General features: G+C 37.7%; 1 protein-coding gene across 4 annotated transcripts in view; it reads left to right on the plus strand.

Annotated features, from left to right (window-relative positions):
• Positions 1-19,260, plus strand: part of AKAP6 (A-kinase anchoring protein 6) — a 466,205-nt gene that overhangs the window by 337,248 nt on the left and 109,697 nt on the right. For all 4 annotated transcript variants that reach the window (XM_006191269.3, XM_014564808.2, XM_014564809.2 and 1 more), the window contains one exon: positions 12,623-12,771. In XM_006191269.3, coding sequence (XP_006191331.1) covers positions 12,623-12,771 — 149 coding nt within the window. The remainder of the gene's footprint in view (positions 1-12,622; positions 12,772-19,260) is intronic.

A 19,260-nucleotide genomic window follows, 5' to 3' on the forward strand; every position in this document is an offset into this window, starting at 1 on the left:
GTTGTAGTTCATTTTTTCACTCTGGTCCTAAAATAGAGAGCAGAAAGAGATAAGCAAAAATGAGGAGAAAGCAGGAGGATATAATTTTCTTTAACTTACCTCTTACTTAGAATAGTAGTATGCCTGATGGGTAGAAATCAGTCCTTCGAAGAGAAAAAAATATGTATCTATTTTTTTCAGATATAGTAACAATGAGCTAGTGAGCATTTTCAGGAATAATTAAGCAGAAAACCCACCTTTATAAGCTCTAAGAAGCAGTGATGATCGATCTATATAGTAATAAAGATAATATAAATGCATGGGAATTACTGTTGCAAAGTTTTGTGCAAATGTGGGGGGGGGGCTCTGTCACAGATTTACAAGAAAATAGCCCCAGTAGCTCTTTTTAATACTTGGTGAACTTGTAGAAAGGAGGAAAGAATTATTGGGTATTGTCTTAATCTGTTTGGACTTCTGTAACACAGTACCATGGACTAGGTGGCTTATAAATATCAGAAATTTATTTCTTACAATTTTGGAGGCTGGAAAGTGTAAGATCAAAATGCTGGCCGATTCAGGCTCTGATGAGGGCCCACTTCCTGGATCACTGTGTCCTCACATGTCAAAAGGGCAAGGGAACTTTCCTGGGTCTCTTTTATAAGGGCACTAATGCCATTCATGAGGGCTCCACCGTCGTGACCGAATCACTTACCAAAGGCCCCACCTCCTAATACCACCACATTGAGGGCTAGGTTTCAACATATGAATTTGGGGGGTGGGGGCGGGACACAAATGTTTAGTCTATAGCAGATATGTTTTGAGTTTTAGTTTGGGTTCTAGAGTTTCAGTTTTGAGCATATTGCAACTTCTACCTACAAAAGAATTTTAAGTCAAGAATTTATTTAAAAACATTCCATTTTGAGTTTTTAGTAACCATTCTTCACACTCATCATACACACTTGCTTTTTTCCCTTAATCTTTCCCTTGCTTTTATTCTCTTCATCCCACTTTCCTCCTGTTGGGTCTCCTTTCTGGTTGACAAGATAAGCTAACTTCTGCGGCTCTGCAGTCTTCTCTGGCTGTACAAATTGAGGCTCCATATGAAATCCAGCTTCACATCTCCTGCCTGATATACAAATCCTTGGGAGCAGGCCAGGATGCATCTTAGGTGTAGACGAGGGAGGTGGACACTCAAATTTGGGAGTCTTTTGCAGGTCTTCCTTACCCCTGCTTTGAAAATAGACTTTTAACTATTAGCCTTTCTTAAAATGATTTTGTAGATTATGCATCTCGGTCGTTATGTGAAGAATATTGAAAGTCATGAACTTGGAGATGTTAAGATGTTAATGCCTGTGAATATTTGATATGAATTAGTATGTCAGATTTTTTTCTAATTCAACAGCTAACAAAAGTAGGAACGAGGATGGTGTGTACAAAGGCAGTGGGAGCTTTTGTGTGGAGGCTATTACATAGGACTTTGAGATTTACTAGAATATTCTTATCTAGCTTTTGGAGTCCTTGTCTCATTTGTAGTAAGCATCCTCCGCTTTCATTAGAATTTCCCAATTAGACACTATTATCTGCCTTTACATTTTTATTATGACTTTAGTAAATTGATTAATAACCAATATATTGAAATGTAAAGGGTTTTTCCTAGAAAATTATTTTTGTATTTCCTACTAATATGGTTTTAAATAAAGTATCTGTTACAAGTTTTAAAATTACTTCTGATTTTCTTTCTTTTCTTCATCTTCAAATAGTTCTCATTTATCAGTGAATCACATCTCAGTATAATATCTAGATAAAATGTATTTTTTCTCCTTTTAAATACTTTTATATTCTCATCTGTTTTTATGGCATGTTACTGCATGTCTCCAGAGGCACACAGCATTTTTATTTTCAAGTAAATTTATATTAGTTACAGTCTCCAGCTGTTTTAAATATAGGATCATTTCCTGTCGGTACTGTTTCCAGGACAATTCTTTTTTCTCCTCACAAAAATGAAAAATGTAATTTAACAAAGACATCCTATAATTGCCTTCATATCTAGCAAGGTATCTAGCAATCTAAATACTTACTTTATTTAAAACATCTGTCTACATAATATCTCGTGATTGTCCGGGGCCATATCATCCTTGGGAAAAGCAGCTGCTGCCATTTTTATTTAATCTATAAGGAACCATCAAAAAGGCCTTAATATCAAATCTCTGCCACTATGTCATGTGTAAGATTTTTTTTTTTTTTAATGAGAACAGCTTACCTTTTTGGTACTTGCAATTAGTTTAATTAGGTTTTTTTTTTCAAATTAGTAAAGACAATTGTTTTGAAAAGTCACTGTGGAAATATTCTGCAAGAATAGTAAGCTTTTGTTACATATATCAAAGTATCATAATAAAAATGGCAGCATGCTCCTCTACTCTTATAACTAGCCTTACATTGGGATCACATTTCAATTGTCACGGTTTTTTTTAAGAGTTATTTGTCTGTAGCACATTTTCCTTTTATTTATAATGAAAAAGTAAAGTCTTTTTATTGTGAAGTCGGCCTGTTGATTAGAACAATCAGTTGATAGGTTCTTGTTATTTTTCAAAAATGCATGAGAAAGATGGCAGCTTCTATAAAAGCTCTTTGTCTTGGGGGTGATAACTGAATGTTGCTTATAGAGGAACCCATTTGTAAACTCTATTGTGCAAGATCCTTGGAGGCTAAGATAAAGTGTTTAACTTTTAATAGATTGTATCAATTTAAGCTCAATTGAATGCCAAAAACAACAGACACCCAGGTTTACAATAGTATGTGTAAATGAGAAAGTTTACCTTTTCCAGGAATGTAATCAAAATATTCCTTTTTGGAACACTAAGAGTATGAAAGGGAAATGATTATGGTTCCCTACTGACATTCTGTTATGATTGACAGGAAAAACCAACATGCGTGCCACCTGAGACATCTTGTTCAGGAACTTTCTGGAGGGTAGTAAATTGGTGTTGGCACAAACACAAAAAAATAAAATGACTTGATTCAGCACTTTTCAATTCTAAATCCCCAAACACTAAAGAAAGAAGTAAATATTCATCAAATGATCAAAATTTATATTGATTTTTATTCTACATTAGCAGCTCAAAGTCGAGATTCTTGACAGGGTGGATGTCGGTTTGAATGATTCTCTTTGAAATGAGGATATAGGCACTGAGCTGAGTGCTACCGTGCATTCCTGAACCATAGGCCCTGATTATTAGAACCCTAGGAGGCTAAATTTTTAAAAGAACAGTATAAAGGCACACTTGTTCAGTTCTGTTTTGATAACTAAATTGTTATTATTAGTATGTAAAGTAATTCTTGTTGTTCCTGCTTCATTCCTTCCTTTCTATCACCAAGGACAACTATTTTATAGAATTTCAAAGGAACTGGAGTGCACATTGTAGTCATAGAGTTAATAGCAGCATTTGCCAACATAATTGTACTTGGGAAGGAACTGCCAGTCCTGCAGGGCAAGAGAAGCTAAGATTTTATCCTCACATTGTACATCTTTAATTTTTAGTTTCTGCCAGAAAGTACATAAGGATTTGCTGTAGTGGAATTTGGAAGATGGGAATAAGGACACAGCCGTAGAATAGAACCACTGACTTGATGCCTGTGACCTTGTGCAGAGATTTGCTAAGGAGGACATAATGGGGAAACATCTAAATTCTAATCATCCCTTCCAGTCCACACAGTGTAATCAGACTCCCTTCCCACCCTGGCTCATGACATAAAATGCTGAATTTTTAATGACTTTAACTACCTCCATTACAAAGAGGAGGAGGGTGGTGGTGGGTGAGGCTATCCACAGATGCAATTTGTGATATATTTGTTCTTTATGTTTGTTAGGTGAAGGTGGTGGTGTTGTTTTTAATAAACATCTCATCTACCATTAACATGGAGGAAGAAGACATTTTTCTTTACACACAAACAAATGCAGAAGAAATAATGAAAATAGCATTCATGTTAATCTTTCTGCTTTATATAAATGCTTACCATTTAACAAATATCATTAAGGATATAGCTTTCCTAAACATTACAGTGAATGGTTTTAATGGTTTGCAGATAGCATTGAGTCAATAAAAATAAAGATGACCTTTTAAAGATATAAATGTAATATTTTTTACTTAAATCAGTTATCTTTTGCAGTTGTTCTGATTTAATTATCCATGAATATAGATATAAATAAACCTTGGGAACCTAAGGCTAGGTTTTCTGGAGCTACCAATATGGTCATAGAAGTTTTATATCCTAATATATAAAGATTAGTATACAAAATAATCTTTCCTGAGTATAATACTAAAATAGCTTGGAGATTCTTGCTAAATTTTTGATATATATTTAATTTTTAATGGGAAAATATTTATATTTTTAAATACTTTTATAATTTTCTTATCCATTGATAAAAAGAATATTCGAACAAACTTACTAATTGTTTCTTAGGCAGCATTTTTGAAATGTGTATTGATCTTAGACTTGAATAAATATTTTAGCTCCTATTATGTAGTATAATTTTCTATCATTCTGGGTTATATGTTCCCAAAGGGCAGGCACCGTGTCTGACCTAGATTTGTATCTTGTACAATGTCTTACACATAAGAGGCTCTCAAAACATATTTGCCAAATGAAGAAAGGAGGACCTTTAATCGACTTTACTCCAAACAGATACACTGCTCCTTAGTCCTGCAACTCCCTGTCCCAGCTCTGCAGGAGGTGGCTTTGGTACTCTGCCCAGTCAGGCACACAGGACTGAAGAGGGATTCTTATCCTTTGTAATATTATTTGTATTTAGTTACAGCATAGCTCATCATGGACGTGTGATAAATGTCTTCAGAGCTCATTTCTGGACAGAGGAAATGCACTTTGAATTCAGTTCCAAAGATGAGTTATTTCAGGAAATTATGAACTGCCAACAGTGATAGCAAAAGCAAAAATGCACAAAATAACCGTGATCTTGGACAGGGGGAACCTGCTGTAGAGGTGACAAGTCTAAATCCTGGAATGAGTATTGGGAATTTTAATGAACCCTGAAAGTCCTTGTCAGAGCCTTTGGGAGGTCTGGAGACCTGAAGGTGTTTCCAGAAGATTGAAGTAATCTGGGCCAGTTGCATGAGAGGGATACTATGGGCAGGTGAGAGGGGAGGCATAGTAAATATTTGTATAAGCAATAAGGAAAAGGGATATGACTAGAGATACTGCATCAAAGGTTAAAAAAAATACTATGTAGTAAGAGTAAGAAAAGATTCCCAAATAACAAAATTATCATCAGAAAAAGTACAGTTCCCCTCCATTGTATTGATGGATCCCCATAATCTTCCTGAGTTAGTGTGGACTCCGAAATACAAACTGTGAGATTACTGATGTCTCCTCTGAAAGCTCACTAACTCTTTTTTTAAATGGGAAATCAGATTTTATTAAGCTAAAACAAGTTCTTACCCAGAAGACTTAAAACTTCATTTCGAAATGGATCGTAAAGATTACCACATGATGACAATAGCTGAAATTTTCATTCTATAAGTGTGAGACCATCGTGGTTAGTTTCTAATACAATATGTGCCATATAAGATCACTCTATTAGAGGAATAAAATATTTCTAAATGATGCTTGATATAAAGAAGCTCTTTTCCTTCTTTTTTTTTCTAGAGAAAAAATTATATATTTCAATAATTTTCTGTCAAAGAAAAAAGTATTGCCTTTCTAAGGGAGAATGAAGCCAACTATTTTAAAAATTAGCTGAGGCTACAGCCTTCAGACTGTTTTATTTTGTTCTACATTTAAAACCATTTTATATTTTCAAATTCAGTAAAATTTATTTTGCTAATTGGTAGAGAGTGCCTTTCACGTAGCATGTGCTGTGCTCGGTGCTGGGGTACAAGGAATGAATACATAAATAAAAGTCCCTGCCCTCATGTGGCTTCCAGTTCACTGGGGGAAGATGGACAGTACACAATAAGTAACATATTTTGGCTAGATACAGTAAATGTGTATGAAAGAAGGTAAGGATTGCAGGGGGTGGGGATCAGTTGAAGTATTAAGTAGATCAAAGAAGACCTGAATGAGAACATGACATTTCAGCAAAGACCTGAGGGAGGTTAGGGTCCCAACTGTCATGCAAACAAGACCAGACACCCCTAGAGCATGCTCACCAGCCCTGCGGGAGCAGGTCAGGATAAGTTGAGGACTGAGGATTCAAATGGGGAATGTGGACAAAAACCTAATTGGAGTGTATTCAAGAGAAAGTAGGAGAGGGACTGGACATAGTGAGTATAGATAATGTATGTAAAAGTGATTTTGCTGTGACAGAGAAAGAGAAATGGGGCTTTAGTCAGAGGATAGATTGGTATCAATTGATATTTAGAGACTATTTTTCCTTACTATGGGAAAAACAACAGCATTTTGTGGGGGGCTAATGTGCAATGTAAATAATAAAGTAGAGAGGAAAAACCTGATGCAGGAGAGAAGGCCAATCTGCTGCTGGGGTAATCTTTGTGTAGATAAAAGGAGGTCTGGTGCATAAGTGAAGGGGATTGGTCTTAGAAATATGGACAGTTTCCACAGAAACAGGAGGGAAGGCAGAGAATATGGACCCAGATGCAAAGATGTGGGTAGATGTGGTGGGAAGCTATGAAGTGAGCAGGCAGACCTGCAATGGCATGAGTTAAGAGAGAGTAAAATTATTTTTTAAACATCCTCAGTATACTTAACCCAATGAGGGATGCTGGGATATGCAGTGATAGTGAAATAATTGTTGTTTCTTAACTAAATCAGTGTTTTTTAGGGCAAGGATAAGGCATATGTCTATATGTAATTATAAAAGTGAGTATGTGTTTAATCCTTAAAGATTGTTAGAATAACTGAAAATTGCCCCCCCCCCCACAGTTTATCATGGGCTAACTATTTTGTTATCAGACACAGCATCAGAGAGGGAAGTAGATGGCTGAGTAATTATTCAGGCCCTGGAGAAGATCATTTAATTTGGATCACCATATACCAAGCCAAATTTAAATAAAATATTTGAGAGCACTGTTTTGTGTTCTGAATAAATTATTAATTTGTAGTCTAAATTTGAAGAGGAGCATCTCTAGTGATTTAGACTATAGGTGCATATAAAATAAAAGGGGAAAACATGCTACAAATGAGATGCAGCAAAGCAATTGTATTAAACCTCAGATGAGAAGGCAGTGTTTCTTACTTTATTATGTGTACTGTCTGCTAGGGTAGCAATGAAATACCACAACAGAAACTTATTTCTTACAGTTCTGGAGGCTGGAAGTCCCAGATCGAAGTGTTGACAGGTTTGGTTTCTGGTGAGGCCTCTCTCCTTGCTTGCAAATGACTACCTTCTCATTGTGTCCTCACGTGGCCTTTTCTCCATAGGACCACCCTTTACCTTCTTATAAGGACACTAGTCCTATTGGATCAGGGCTGCACCCTTGTGATCTCATTTAACCTAACTACCTCTTTAAAGACCCTGTCTCCAAATACAGTCACATTAGGGTTTAAGGCTTCATCATATGAATTAAAGAGGACACAGTTGAGTCCATTATATTAATGTTAAAGGTTTACAAGAGATATGAATTACTGAATCTCTTAGGTATTCTCCTTTCTGGTGTCATGGAAACTGTTGATTCCCTTCTCAGTGCAATGTTCTCAAAGTACACCAGAAGATAGGAACTTTGTAAGCACATTTGGACTAATCCATCAGATGACTATGTTTCCATGACAGAAAAGGGGAGATGGAGGAAGATTGAGGCCATCACAGAAACAATGACATCTTCTGTTGGCACGTCATTGGATAGCCTTCAAGTTCCCTAACCTGACATCGTCCATAGTCTGTCCTCTTCTACCTTAGCCTCTTCGTCCAAAAGGCCCCAAAGCTCCAGCCACCATTTTCTGAACATGCTACAGCTTTTCATGACTCTGGGCCTGTGAACAAATTAATTACTCTACCTATATAATATTCATCTGCTTCTTTGCCTTGCAAAGTAATACCCATACTCCCAGATCTGGCTCAGATGCCACCCCTATCAAGTTTTTACTGCCCATTCCTCACCCTCAGGCAGTTAGTTGTTTTATTTCCCATCCTCCTTTGCAGTTGTTTCACTTGGCACACTTGTCGTTATCTGTTGACGTGGCTCTTTCCTCCACTGCACTGCAATCCCCTGAGAGAAGGGACTATATTTTATTCTTCTTTGTACCCACATTCCCTGGTGCAGTTCCTGACCCATGATAAAGATTCAGTGAGTATATAAGTAATAAATGAAGGTACATATGAATGTACAGTTCATTCATTCAACAGTTATTTACAGAGTCCCTGTCATGTTCCAGATTCTGCCAAGGTGTTGGAAATACAAAATGGTAGAGGAGACAGAGAGACACAGTCCCTTTATGTAGCTTAGAGCCTGGAGACAGAGTCAGAAAAAGTGTAAGGCAGCAAATATAAGACTTAAATTGTGATATGTGCTCTGAAGGAAATTAACACTGTTCTGAAATGGAGGAAAATTGAGTGGATCTGCATTTGATAGAGTGGTCAGGGAAAGCCTCTCTGAGAAGTAACATGTCAGCTGAGAGCTAAAGGATGAGAAGACATTAGAAAGAGAATGTTTCAGAGAAAGGGAACAGTATGTGCAAAGGTCCTGAGACAGGAAAGAGCTTTTTAAAGAACTGGAAGAAGGCAAGCATGACAGGGGCATGGTGATCAAGAGGGAGACAAGTAGGAAATGAAGTCTGAGGTAGGCAGGAACTAAATCTAATGGGCTATGGAGGAAGGTTGTTTTGTAGGTCTGAATGCAATGTGAAACCAGCTCATATCTTATAAAGACCACTCTGGTGCTGTAAGGGAAGAGATTGGAGGGGCAGGGATGGGCAAGGGGAGATATGTGTTAGAAGATGATTGCTGTGCTGCAGAGGAGAGATGATGAAGGCTTAGACCAGTCTGGCAGCAGTGCAGACTGGGGAGACAGACAGACTGGAGACACATTTTGAAAGAGGAATCAACAGAATTTAGGGAGTAACTGGCTGTGGGAAAGAAAAGGAGTCAAGGATGACTTTCAGATTTCTGACCTAAGCAACAAATGGTGCCATTTATTTAAAGGGAAAGACCTAAGAACAGAAGATTTTGGTACATGTGTTGAAGATGAAAATGGAGAGTGTTTTGAACAATTATGCCTAAAGTAAATTCAATTAACAGTGTCAGGTGGTTGATTGGATATATAAGTATGGTACTCAGAGGAGAGGATTAGAAGCCATTACTATATAGATGGCATTGAAAGCCATGGAAGAGAGTATAAATAAAGAGGTCCAGAATTAAGCCTAGGAACAACAACAACCAGTGATCCCAGATGTGATTCAAAAAGATCAATGAACTATCTATAAAATGGATTTGGGAATTATGGAGAAAGAGGGAGAGAGAGCGATTGAGTGTCCATCACAACTGGTCAGCTAAGGTGTAATGCAGACCTAGATGAGAATAAATGAGAACTGATCCTTTTCTCTTCTCACATCTCCCATGGTGTTCTCATTTCATCTCCTAACGTCAGCCATTGCCTCTGGGTTTTTATTTCAGTTTTAATATTTCTACTTGCTTACTGAACATCTCATTTTAGGAATCACCTCGTACCTCAAACCAAAAGCCTCAAATCTAGCTCACTTGTTCCATTCACCTGTACTGCTCTTTTTATATTCCTTCTCCCATTGATGGCACTGACCAGGAAGTTAGAGGTGGATCTGTCATTGAGCCTGTTCACTCTTGCTCCTTTTTGTTTTCCTTAATGAATAAGTTGCCAAACCCCATTGATTATACATCAGTAATATTATTTAATCTAAGTTTCCATTTGTAAAATATAGTCACTTTTAAAAGTGTCCACAGTTGTCATAGATGCTAATAAATAAAATTATTTTAATCAGAAATTCAGTGTTACTATTTTTTCTAAGAACTGTAGTTTCTTCAAATCTGTCTCCTAAAAATTTATCTTAGGACTAAGATACAGTATGAGAAAAAGCTAAGACAGCTCGTGGAGAGATTTAGACTGGCAAAGCCATTCAACCTTAGCAGAAGAAGCTACTTTGGTTCTATTTTTATCATGACGTTTAGGAATGAATCACTGAAAGCAGAGATAGAAATAGAGATGGATAGGAAAGACTTGGGCCATCTAATTTATCTCCTTGTTAGTACAAGGACTTTTCCTATGTCAAATGCCTGTAAGATATTGTGCACTGAAAGTCTTAGATTACAACATTTCAATCATTTGTGTAAGGTGACTATTTTTTGAGTTGCTCTCTGCATTGTTCCATGTATCCCTGTCATATGAGAGGTGTTTCCCTTTGTACACAGAAATGGATCTGAAAGGAATGAACTTCAGTTATTTTTCCATTGTAATGATGAGTTTCTAATAAGTCGACCTCCCTCTTTATGTGCTTTCTGTGACCAGTGGCACACATCTGGGAGATCTTTACCCAGAACAAGCAGTGGTCTAGCTTGCTACCTTAGGATGGTTAAAAACTAATGGGAACCTCTAGGGAACCTCTTGGCACCTAATGGTGTAGACTCATTATTTTAATAGGGTTTCCAGTAGAATACTTTGTGTAGGATGATCTCCTCATTATCCCTTATAGCTTCCAGGAGGGAGAGGGTCAAGGGAGGTAGCATTTGGAAAGATGAATGTTTTTAAGTTTTTTGACTATTGTTCACTATCTCTCAGTGATCTCATATTTAATTACTTAAGAATGTCGTATGCTCTTTGTTTTAATATTTTTTAAAAAATCTTTTTTTGGGGAGGGTAATTTATAGGCTTATTTATTCATTTATTTGTTTGTTTGTTTGTTTAATGGAGGCACTGGGGATTGAACCCAGGACCTTGTGCATGCTAAGCACACATTCTACCGCTGAGCTATGCCTTCCCCCAGTATGCTATTTTGAAAGATATATTCTGTTGTTTTTTTATGACAATTGACTCCCTATAATCAATTTTATGGTCCATTAAAAATATTCTTAGGTCTGTAGGTAACATTTCTCCAAATTTTGTGGTATCAGCAAGCCCCTGATTTGGGACTCTTCCATACTGCCATTAACATGTTCCACACCTTCTCTTTCACTATCCATTAATAAATATGCTAAGTAACACTACATCTAGTATTTCCTTTGTGCCTTTCCACCAGCCACACCCCTTCTTCCCATACTGAATGTACTCCATGTAACATTATCCTTTGTTTATAGTGTTGGACGGAATTCTTAATCCAGTTGAATCTGTTCTTTTTCAAGCCAATTAGTTTGAGCCAGAAAAATTTACGAGAACCAATACATAGATTGCAGTTCTTAACTGATTTCTGAAATTTCAGTTATATGAATATTAGCATTTTTAAAGTTCTTCCTCAGCTTCTAGAGCATTCATAATTAGGTGCTTGTGGAAAGAAACAAAATACGAACTTCAGAATGGTTTGAGATCTTACATTTCCTTTACCGAGTCCTGCTTTGGCCTTTTAAGCAACTGCTCATTTATAACACTTTCTCTTTCTTTCCATGGTTGAGTCTATAAAACCAGAGACCAGGCAAAAGGCCTCGGTTGGCTCTGGACACGAAGAGTAGAAGGTCATGTCTGACTCTGCTTTTCCTACATGTTATAGAATTCTGGCAACATCCAACAGCTGACCCAGAACTGTTTTTCTTAGGAGGATAGATAATTGAAGTATAAAGAGGTAGCAGTTTTAAGGCTGTTCAGAAATGTTAATGGACACGTTTGGATTTAGTGAAGCGCACCAAAAGAAAATAAGAACTCCTTTGGTCCCCAGTGCACATGAACTCGGCTGTGCCCTCTCCCCTTCACCATGGGCAAGCATGCCACTGAGAAGACTTCATTCCCTGTCTCATCTGGTGTTCTAGGGAACTCTAAAGCCACAGGGATCACAACAGCTGCAATAAATAAAGAATCTATTCAATACATTTCCATGCCAAATATTATTCAGCATTCTTTTGGCCTTGGTTTGATAGAAAACAGCATGGTGAACTTACTACCTCTCCCTTTACTACAGCGAGCCCCAAGTAACTGTGAAAGATTTAACAATTCAAACCTGCATGTAAGCACAATCGCTGTTCTCTCTGTTTTAAAATTATTAAGACAATAATACAGAGAACAAAAAAAAGTAATACAGGAAGTCTGTTGTCACTATTGAAGAGGTATTAGAATTAGTACTAGGCTTTTTTATTCTCCTCAGGGAAGATAACGAGAAGCGTTTAGGGTATGTGTCCTTGCAAATGTATGGGCTGGAGGGGGAACCTTAAAAAAATAAATGTTACATATGTGGCAATATGAGGATGAATATTATTAAGGAGTATCACAGAATTTTTATGCGGAGTCTCATCAGACAGTATGACGATCGCAAGGATATTTTGTGATATTTACTGAGTCTTCTGAGAGTTCATTTATTCAGGTCATATTTTAAGGAACAACTTATAAGATTCAGATCTAAAATTGAATTCTGTAATATGCCCAGATGATCCCATTAAATCCAACCTAAAAAGGAGCAGTATAATGATGTGAACAATTCCCGTTCTTTGAGTTGTTACACCTCACTTGAAATGCATTCCTTCTGGATTAAAACAGCAATTCCTCTTTGTTTCTCTCTCCAGGCTGAGGTTCAACTATGCTACCTGGAAGCACAAAGAGATGCTGTGGAGCAGATGTCCCTCAAGCTGTACAGCGAGCAGTACACCAGCAGCAGCAAGAGGAAAGAAGAGTTTGCTGATATGTCAAAAGTTCATTCAGTAGGAGGCAATGGGTAGGGAGCTCTTCTTTTTGTTGTTTTATTCTCACTAATATCTACTTTTTCAATGGTTTTGCACCGGTAGGTGTTAGGCAGGCATTTCCTCCCTAGCTAATAGACAAGAGACACTCAGTAGACAAGGCATTTATGTTCTTTTCCATTCGTGCCGGAATTGAAGACTGTAGAGTTTATCAGCCTGTCGTCTAACCCGGAATTTCCTAGGCTTTTCAAAGAAGCCTTGTGATTTTATAAGTGTTTCTGTCACTGCACTGTGCTTATAGTGTTGATCTTTTTTCTTTGTCATTTTTTCCAGTGTATTTTCTCCTCTTTAAACTTCACCATTTATTTTAAAGTCTCTCTAAGCAACTTCTAAACACCAGAACCTCATTGGAAAGTTGGTAGAATGTAATTTTTCTAAAAAATATAGATGTTTAAAATTGTTTAGAGGTCATGGACTAACCAGTTAGTTTCACATGAAGTCAGTTGGAATAAATGACCAACACATATTGTCTATGGTACGTGAAAAGACCCAGCAACTTCAGTGACCCACCAACAATTTCATTCAGCTTGGGACATATAGCTGTATTTATATACTACCCATGCTATTGAATAGCTAAGTTATACATTCAGATATTTGCAGATGACTTTAAAGTTATGCAGACTTTGTGTATGTGAATATATATGTATGTATTTAATACATATGGGATTTATATATATATTTATTCTTTCCTGGCTCAATTTTAATATGTACTAGGTGATTACTAAAGAGTAAAAGAGTGTAATGAAATTTAATTATTTCATAGTTTTTATGACTTGACAATAATTATACTCATAATTATTAGGAAACAGTAACCTATTTCACATTTATACTTGAACCATACAACAAGGAGGAAATCTGTTCCCCCAAGTTCTGTAACATGTTAATAGCACAGTGTAAACCTATGGGATGTAACTCTATATTCCCTGAAAAGACAGGAGGAAAGAAGGCTTTTCATGCACTTACTTTCATTTATCTCTTAAGTGCTTACAGTTCTGATGTGACTTAAAATCCTCATTCAAATTTGGGGATGAATTAAGAACATGGTTTACAAAATTCTGTTTTGTGGTATAACTTAGGGTCTAAGAATACAAGAAAAGAATCAGAGTCATAATTCTTTTTAGGAAATGGGAAAGGACTTTTCAAATTTTCAAACTTTTAAATTTCCCTATCTGTATAATTTATTGCTCTGTTAAGAACATTCTTATACACAGACATGTTATGCATCTATATGGTTCATCTTACATGATTCAGAAGACATTTTTCACAAGAGGAAGAGCATAGCAGCAAACAAGAAAGAAAAGGTTAAATCTTGGAGCGTGAACAATAAGCTCCTTTGAGGCCTTAATGTGCTTTAATTTCTCTAAATGCCTAAATAGTCTCTGGTGTACACACAACCACAAACTTGAGGTCACATTTTCATGTTTTCTAAAAACCCTGGGGATTGAGCAGGCACCACGTGCTTTTGACCTCAGATTCCAAGGGCCCAACTTGAGTACTTACTCTGGCTCCACAAATCATAAATCTGCCCTGGGAATTGCTCAGTTAACAACAAGCATTGTTCTGTGAAGTGGGAGTAGGTGAACTTGCCTGATATCCTTTGTTTATGCTCCTTAGGGTGCTGAAGGCTGCGCATTGTGCAGAAATTTAAGAGTGTGCTAAAGAAAAGGAAGCCATTTAATACTAAGGACAAAAACCATATACTCTTTTCTATTTTCTGTTTACATACAGAAAACCATTGTTTGAGAAATGCATGTGGGTGAGGTTATCTGCAGTGTCCTGCCCCTAAGACTCTTTGCTCCCACAGTCAAATCCTTAATTCTGAAGCCTAAGAACACAGCCTTGTAAAATTGTCTGCTCCAATGATACATAAACTTCACTAACGGTTCCTTCTGTTACATAGAATGAGCAATGTTTCTGCTAAGCAATTTGTGGGAATAGTGCGGACTTTCTAGGGTCTTCACTCCATGCAGATAGGTAGCCAATCTACTAAAGAGAACATTAAGTTGGTGATACCATTCATGTATTTTTATTTCCTCCCCATGCCTACATGCATGCTAAGAAGAGTATGTAGTTGAAAAAGGTATAAGACTACTCCAGAGAAGACTCAGCTGCTAGATAAAATGGTGATCTTACATTTCTAAGAATTTTGCATAACCAAAATATTGTTTAGAAATGAATTTATAACCTTTCTGACTCGACGAAAAGGTGTGTATCAAGGTGATTTAACTATAAAATGTGCATTTAGCAGTCTTGATGAGTATGTGTGGTGGGAAGATTTCCCTGAAAGTGTGTGAGTCTGTGAGCTCTAGAAACAGAGTGTGTTTACCTGTGGGAGACATTTGGCACTGGCTCCTGCATCACTACATGGGAAACCATGGCTTCCTGGGGGGACATGCAATCTGTGAATCACTGGTGATTCTCAGCGGGAAGCAGGTCGGTGCTTTTGATTCCTGCTGACTTAATTGAAAACGTATAGATTGTTTTGTTCCTTTCATCAAATAAATATTCACTGAAGGCCTACTACGTGCATGGTACGATGTTTTGAGCAGTTTGTCAAGAACACTTATATTTTGTATATTTTATGAAGTATAACCATCTCTTTTTCTGACACCTCTTTCTATCAAGAGGTTTATCTGATTTCATCTTTTTCAATGAATTTCAAAACCTTGTTTCATTCATTAAGTAGCATCCTACTTCCTGTCAAGACTTAGTGTAGATTACAAACCATGTGTTTTGTTTAGCCTATAAATTCTAGAACTGGGGGGCAACAAGGCTGGATTGCAGGCTTGCCTATCCTCAACTCAGAACCCTGAGTCATGATGCAGTGGACAATCTGTAAAGTCACACTTTGCCTCTCTCTGAGAATTTCATTCAGACCCTTGATAAACATTTATCCCCCAAGTCACATGTGTGTGTTTTGTACTATATACAATTTAAATTATGGTATTTTCCTACTATGGAGAAATGGAGGAGCTTAAGACAGTTTCATTAAAGCCACAAGGAAGTTTGTCAAAAACATTGCCAAGTAGGCTTAAGTGAAAAAAAAAATCAACTTCATTCATTAATTTGGCAAATACTATTAAATACTTCCTATATGAAGTACAGAGATTAAAAGAAAAAAAAAGAAGTGGTCCCTGCCCTTAAGAGGCTCACAGTTTGGTAGGAGGAGCCAGATCTGTAAACAACATGGAATAAAGGATCACAAGTGCTGAGTTAGAAAACTGTTTGGAGTAGGGAGCAGGGCTCATGGAAGGCAGAATCCAATTCTGACTATGGTGGGGGAGTTGGAGCAGGTTAGGAAAGACAACAGAGAGAGAGAGAAGACTCGAGATAATTTTCAAAAAAAGGCTAGGTCAGGGGAAGAGCTTTCCAATTTCATCTGAACAAACATTTATTGAGCACTTACAAAGACAGTTCTTGCCTTCATGAAATTTATAGTCTAGTAAGAGAGTGCAGCATTAAGCCAGTATTTCCCTGTATACAGAGAAAGAAGGGGGAACAGAGGTTGCTAGGGGAGCTCAGAGCAAACAACAGAGACTTCACAAGGCAGGGCTCTATCTGTTGTGTTCACTGCACTCTGCCCTGCATCCTGGAATGTGCTAGGTGCTCAGTAAATGAATGGACACATAAATGAATAACTACAACTGATCTGGGGCTCTGAGAGAAGGGGCAAAAGTCTGGAATCATCAGACTGCTTGCTGTTCCATGTAACTAGTGAGCAGGGTAAAAAATTGGAAGGGTTGTGAAAAATAAGACGGGAAGAAAGTGAAGTCCTGATCCTAGAGTTCATGGTTCTTAACCAGGGTAGTGCATCAGGATCACCTACAGAGCTTTTAGGCTGAAAAATGACTGTCTATCTCACCTCACTGAAAATTCTAATGCAGTAGACAAGAATGGACCAAGATATATTATATTTAATACCCACTTCTAGTTGAGAACCATTGCTCTAGTGGTTTTCATCAAGTGGTCCCTGGAGCAGCAGCATTAGTATCTCCTGGGAATTTGTTAGAAATGCAAATTCTGGGTGCAGAGGTACTAAATTGAAAAATCTGGTGATGGAGACCAGCAATCTTTGTTTAATCTGTGTTTAAGTCCTCTGGGTGATTTTAATACTGCAGTTTGAGAAACACTGCTTTAGTCATTGAAGATTTTAGATTAGAAATTAATGGGGGATGGACTGGAGGCTAAAGCCAGAAAGAGCTGATAAACCTCAGGTGAGTGGAATAAGGAAGAGCAACTGATGCTCCAGTTGCTGGCTCAAGGAGGAGAAAGGAAATCAGAGGATTTGGGTTCAAATGACTTTTGTGTCTTTCAACACTTAATAATTACTGAGCCCATGAAGTGCAGGCTCTACTAGACACTGGAGATGCAGAGGCAAAGGGACATAAAGGGTGGCAGGTGCATGTAAATCAGGAACGCCTGCCCAGAGAAGCATCATGGAGGATGGCCCAGGGTCAGAAGTGACAACACAGTGCTTCCCACAGAGGAGGCAGTGTGCACAAACATCTAGAACCAGTAAAGGATTCCAGCATGACTGGATTGGCAATTTTAAAACTCTTCTGGCAGCAGCCTGGAGAATACTTTGACATGGGCAAGACAAGACAGTGCTTGGTTAAGAGGCTACTCCAGACATCCAAGTGAGAAATAGTTAGGGCCTGAGCTAATAAGGCAGCAGTAATGGAAACTGAAAAAGGGAAGTTGAAGACAGGCTGTGATCCCTGAGTGGATGGGGGACATTCAGGGAGGCAGGATTTGAGAACAGACCTCAACGTTGCAGGCTTTTGCACTCTGGCAGATGGACATGCCTTCACTGAGCAGGGAATTCAGAGGAGGAACAGGAGATGGGGGAAAAGCTGAGTATTTGGGACATAGTTCTTTTTATGGTCTGTGGAACATCCACGTAGAAATGCCCTGGAAGCAGGTCTGCAGCTGAGGAATGTCTTTGGCTCCCAGTCATCAACAAGGACAGTGTGGTAACTATGGGGACTAAGGCTGAGAGAGGTAGGAGCTTACCTTGTGGTAGTCCATCTCCCCCACCCCCACCCCCACCCCAGGTAGACATAATGTTATCTTTAAGAATACTTATTTTAAACTGTATGGCTAATAGGAACATTTTTATTTCAGTTAGACTCTTTCAGGCTGTATTATACAAGTATTCTTAAATAAGAACTATACCATTGAAGACTCCAGGTGATGTCTTGATTGGCAGGGCTGGAGGACTACAGTTGACTATTATTTTCTGTCGTAAAGCTGCCGACGGGAGCTTTTGATCCTGGTTATAAGAATGCATTTTGTCTGGTCAGATTGCTTCCAACTACACAGTAAAATCTATTTTTAGGGATAATCATGCATTCACTCAGGTCTAATTTCTTAAAGGAGGAGAAAATGCATACTTGATTAAAATTAAAGATTGGAATTCAAGTTGACACTCTGCTACTTTTTAGCTGTGTGACCTTAATTGGGACACGTAATCTCCTCAGTATGCAATATTTCATTCTGTTAAATGGGAATAGTTATCCCAGTCTATTTCCCATGCTTTTTATAGCATAGAACTACAATAATCAATAAGGAAATGTCTAAAATACCTGGAATGTAATAGGTATGTGAAAAATCAGTTAATAAAATATGCACCGAGCAACTACTGTGTTGCAGGGAGTGGTTTGAAGTGCTAGGAATGAAAAAGATACAAAAGACTTAATCTCTACTGTCTAGTGAGGGAGAAAGACACAAACACTCAGATACAACCTGATAAAACAATGGGAAAAATTCAAGACAGAATTATGAGGACACTTAGGAGGCCTGCCTAATCCAGTCTGGCTAGGAGTCAGGGAGGTTTATGGGAGGAGGGAACATCTGAGCTGTCTTAAAAGATGCCTAGATACTAGCCATTAGAAAAAGTTTGGGCAGAGGGAGAGTGAGGACTTCAAGTGTGTATAGAGGGTGTGTGTGTGTGTGCGCGTGCGCACGCACGTGCATGCAAAGGTGCACACGTGTGTATATTACATGTTACCATAAATAATAATAATTTGAAGTAGAAGGTCATGGAGATGTTTCCTGAACTCCGCTTCTTGAGATTAGAAAGGACTCTCAAGGGATCTCTTAGGGACTTCAGTTCTTGTGGTAAAGTTCTGGAAGATACTTAAGTCTCAGTCATATGCCATGCTTCCTCTGGCTGTGGGGGAATTTGGGCAGTGTCTACAAATGGATATGTAGTTGAGGTTTATGCTCTGTGTGTAAGAATATAAGAGTATTCACCCCTTATCATGTAAGGTATTAGCATAAATTTTATTTTCAAATACAAACAGTATATATAGATTATTTTCAAGCACAACAGGCTAAACTAAATGAACTTTAATTAGACAAAAGGTTAAAAGTTTGGCAAGAAAGATGAGTCCATTTTCCTTTAGGAAAAGAAGTATCTCTGGATCGGTGTGAAAACACGCACAGAAATATATATATATAAC

This window comes from Camelus ferus, chromosome 6, assembly GCF_009834535.1.
Source record: "Camelus ferus isolate YT-003-E chromosome 6, BCGSAC_Cfer_1.0, whole genome shotgun sequence".
Classification (NCBI taxonomy): Eukaryota; Metazoa; Chordata; class Mammalia; order Artiodactyla; family Camelidae; genus Camelus; species Camelus ferus.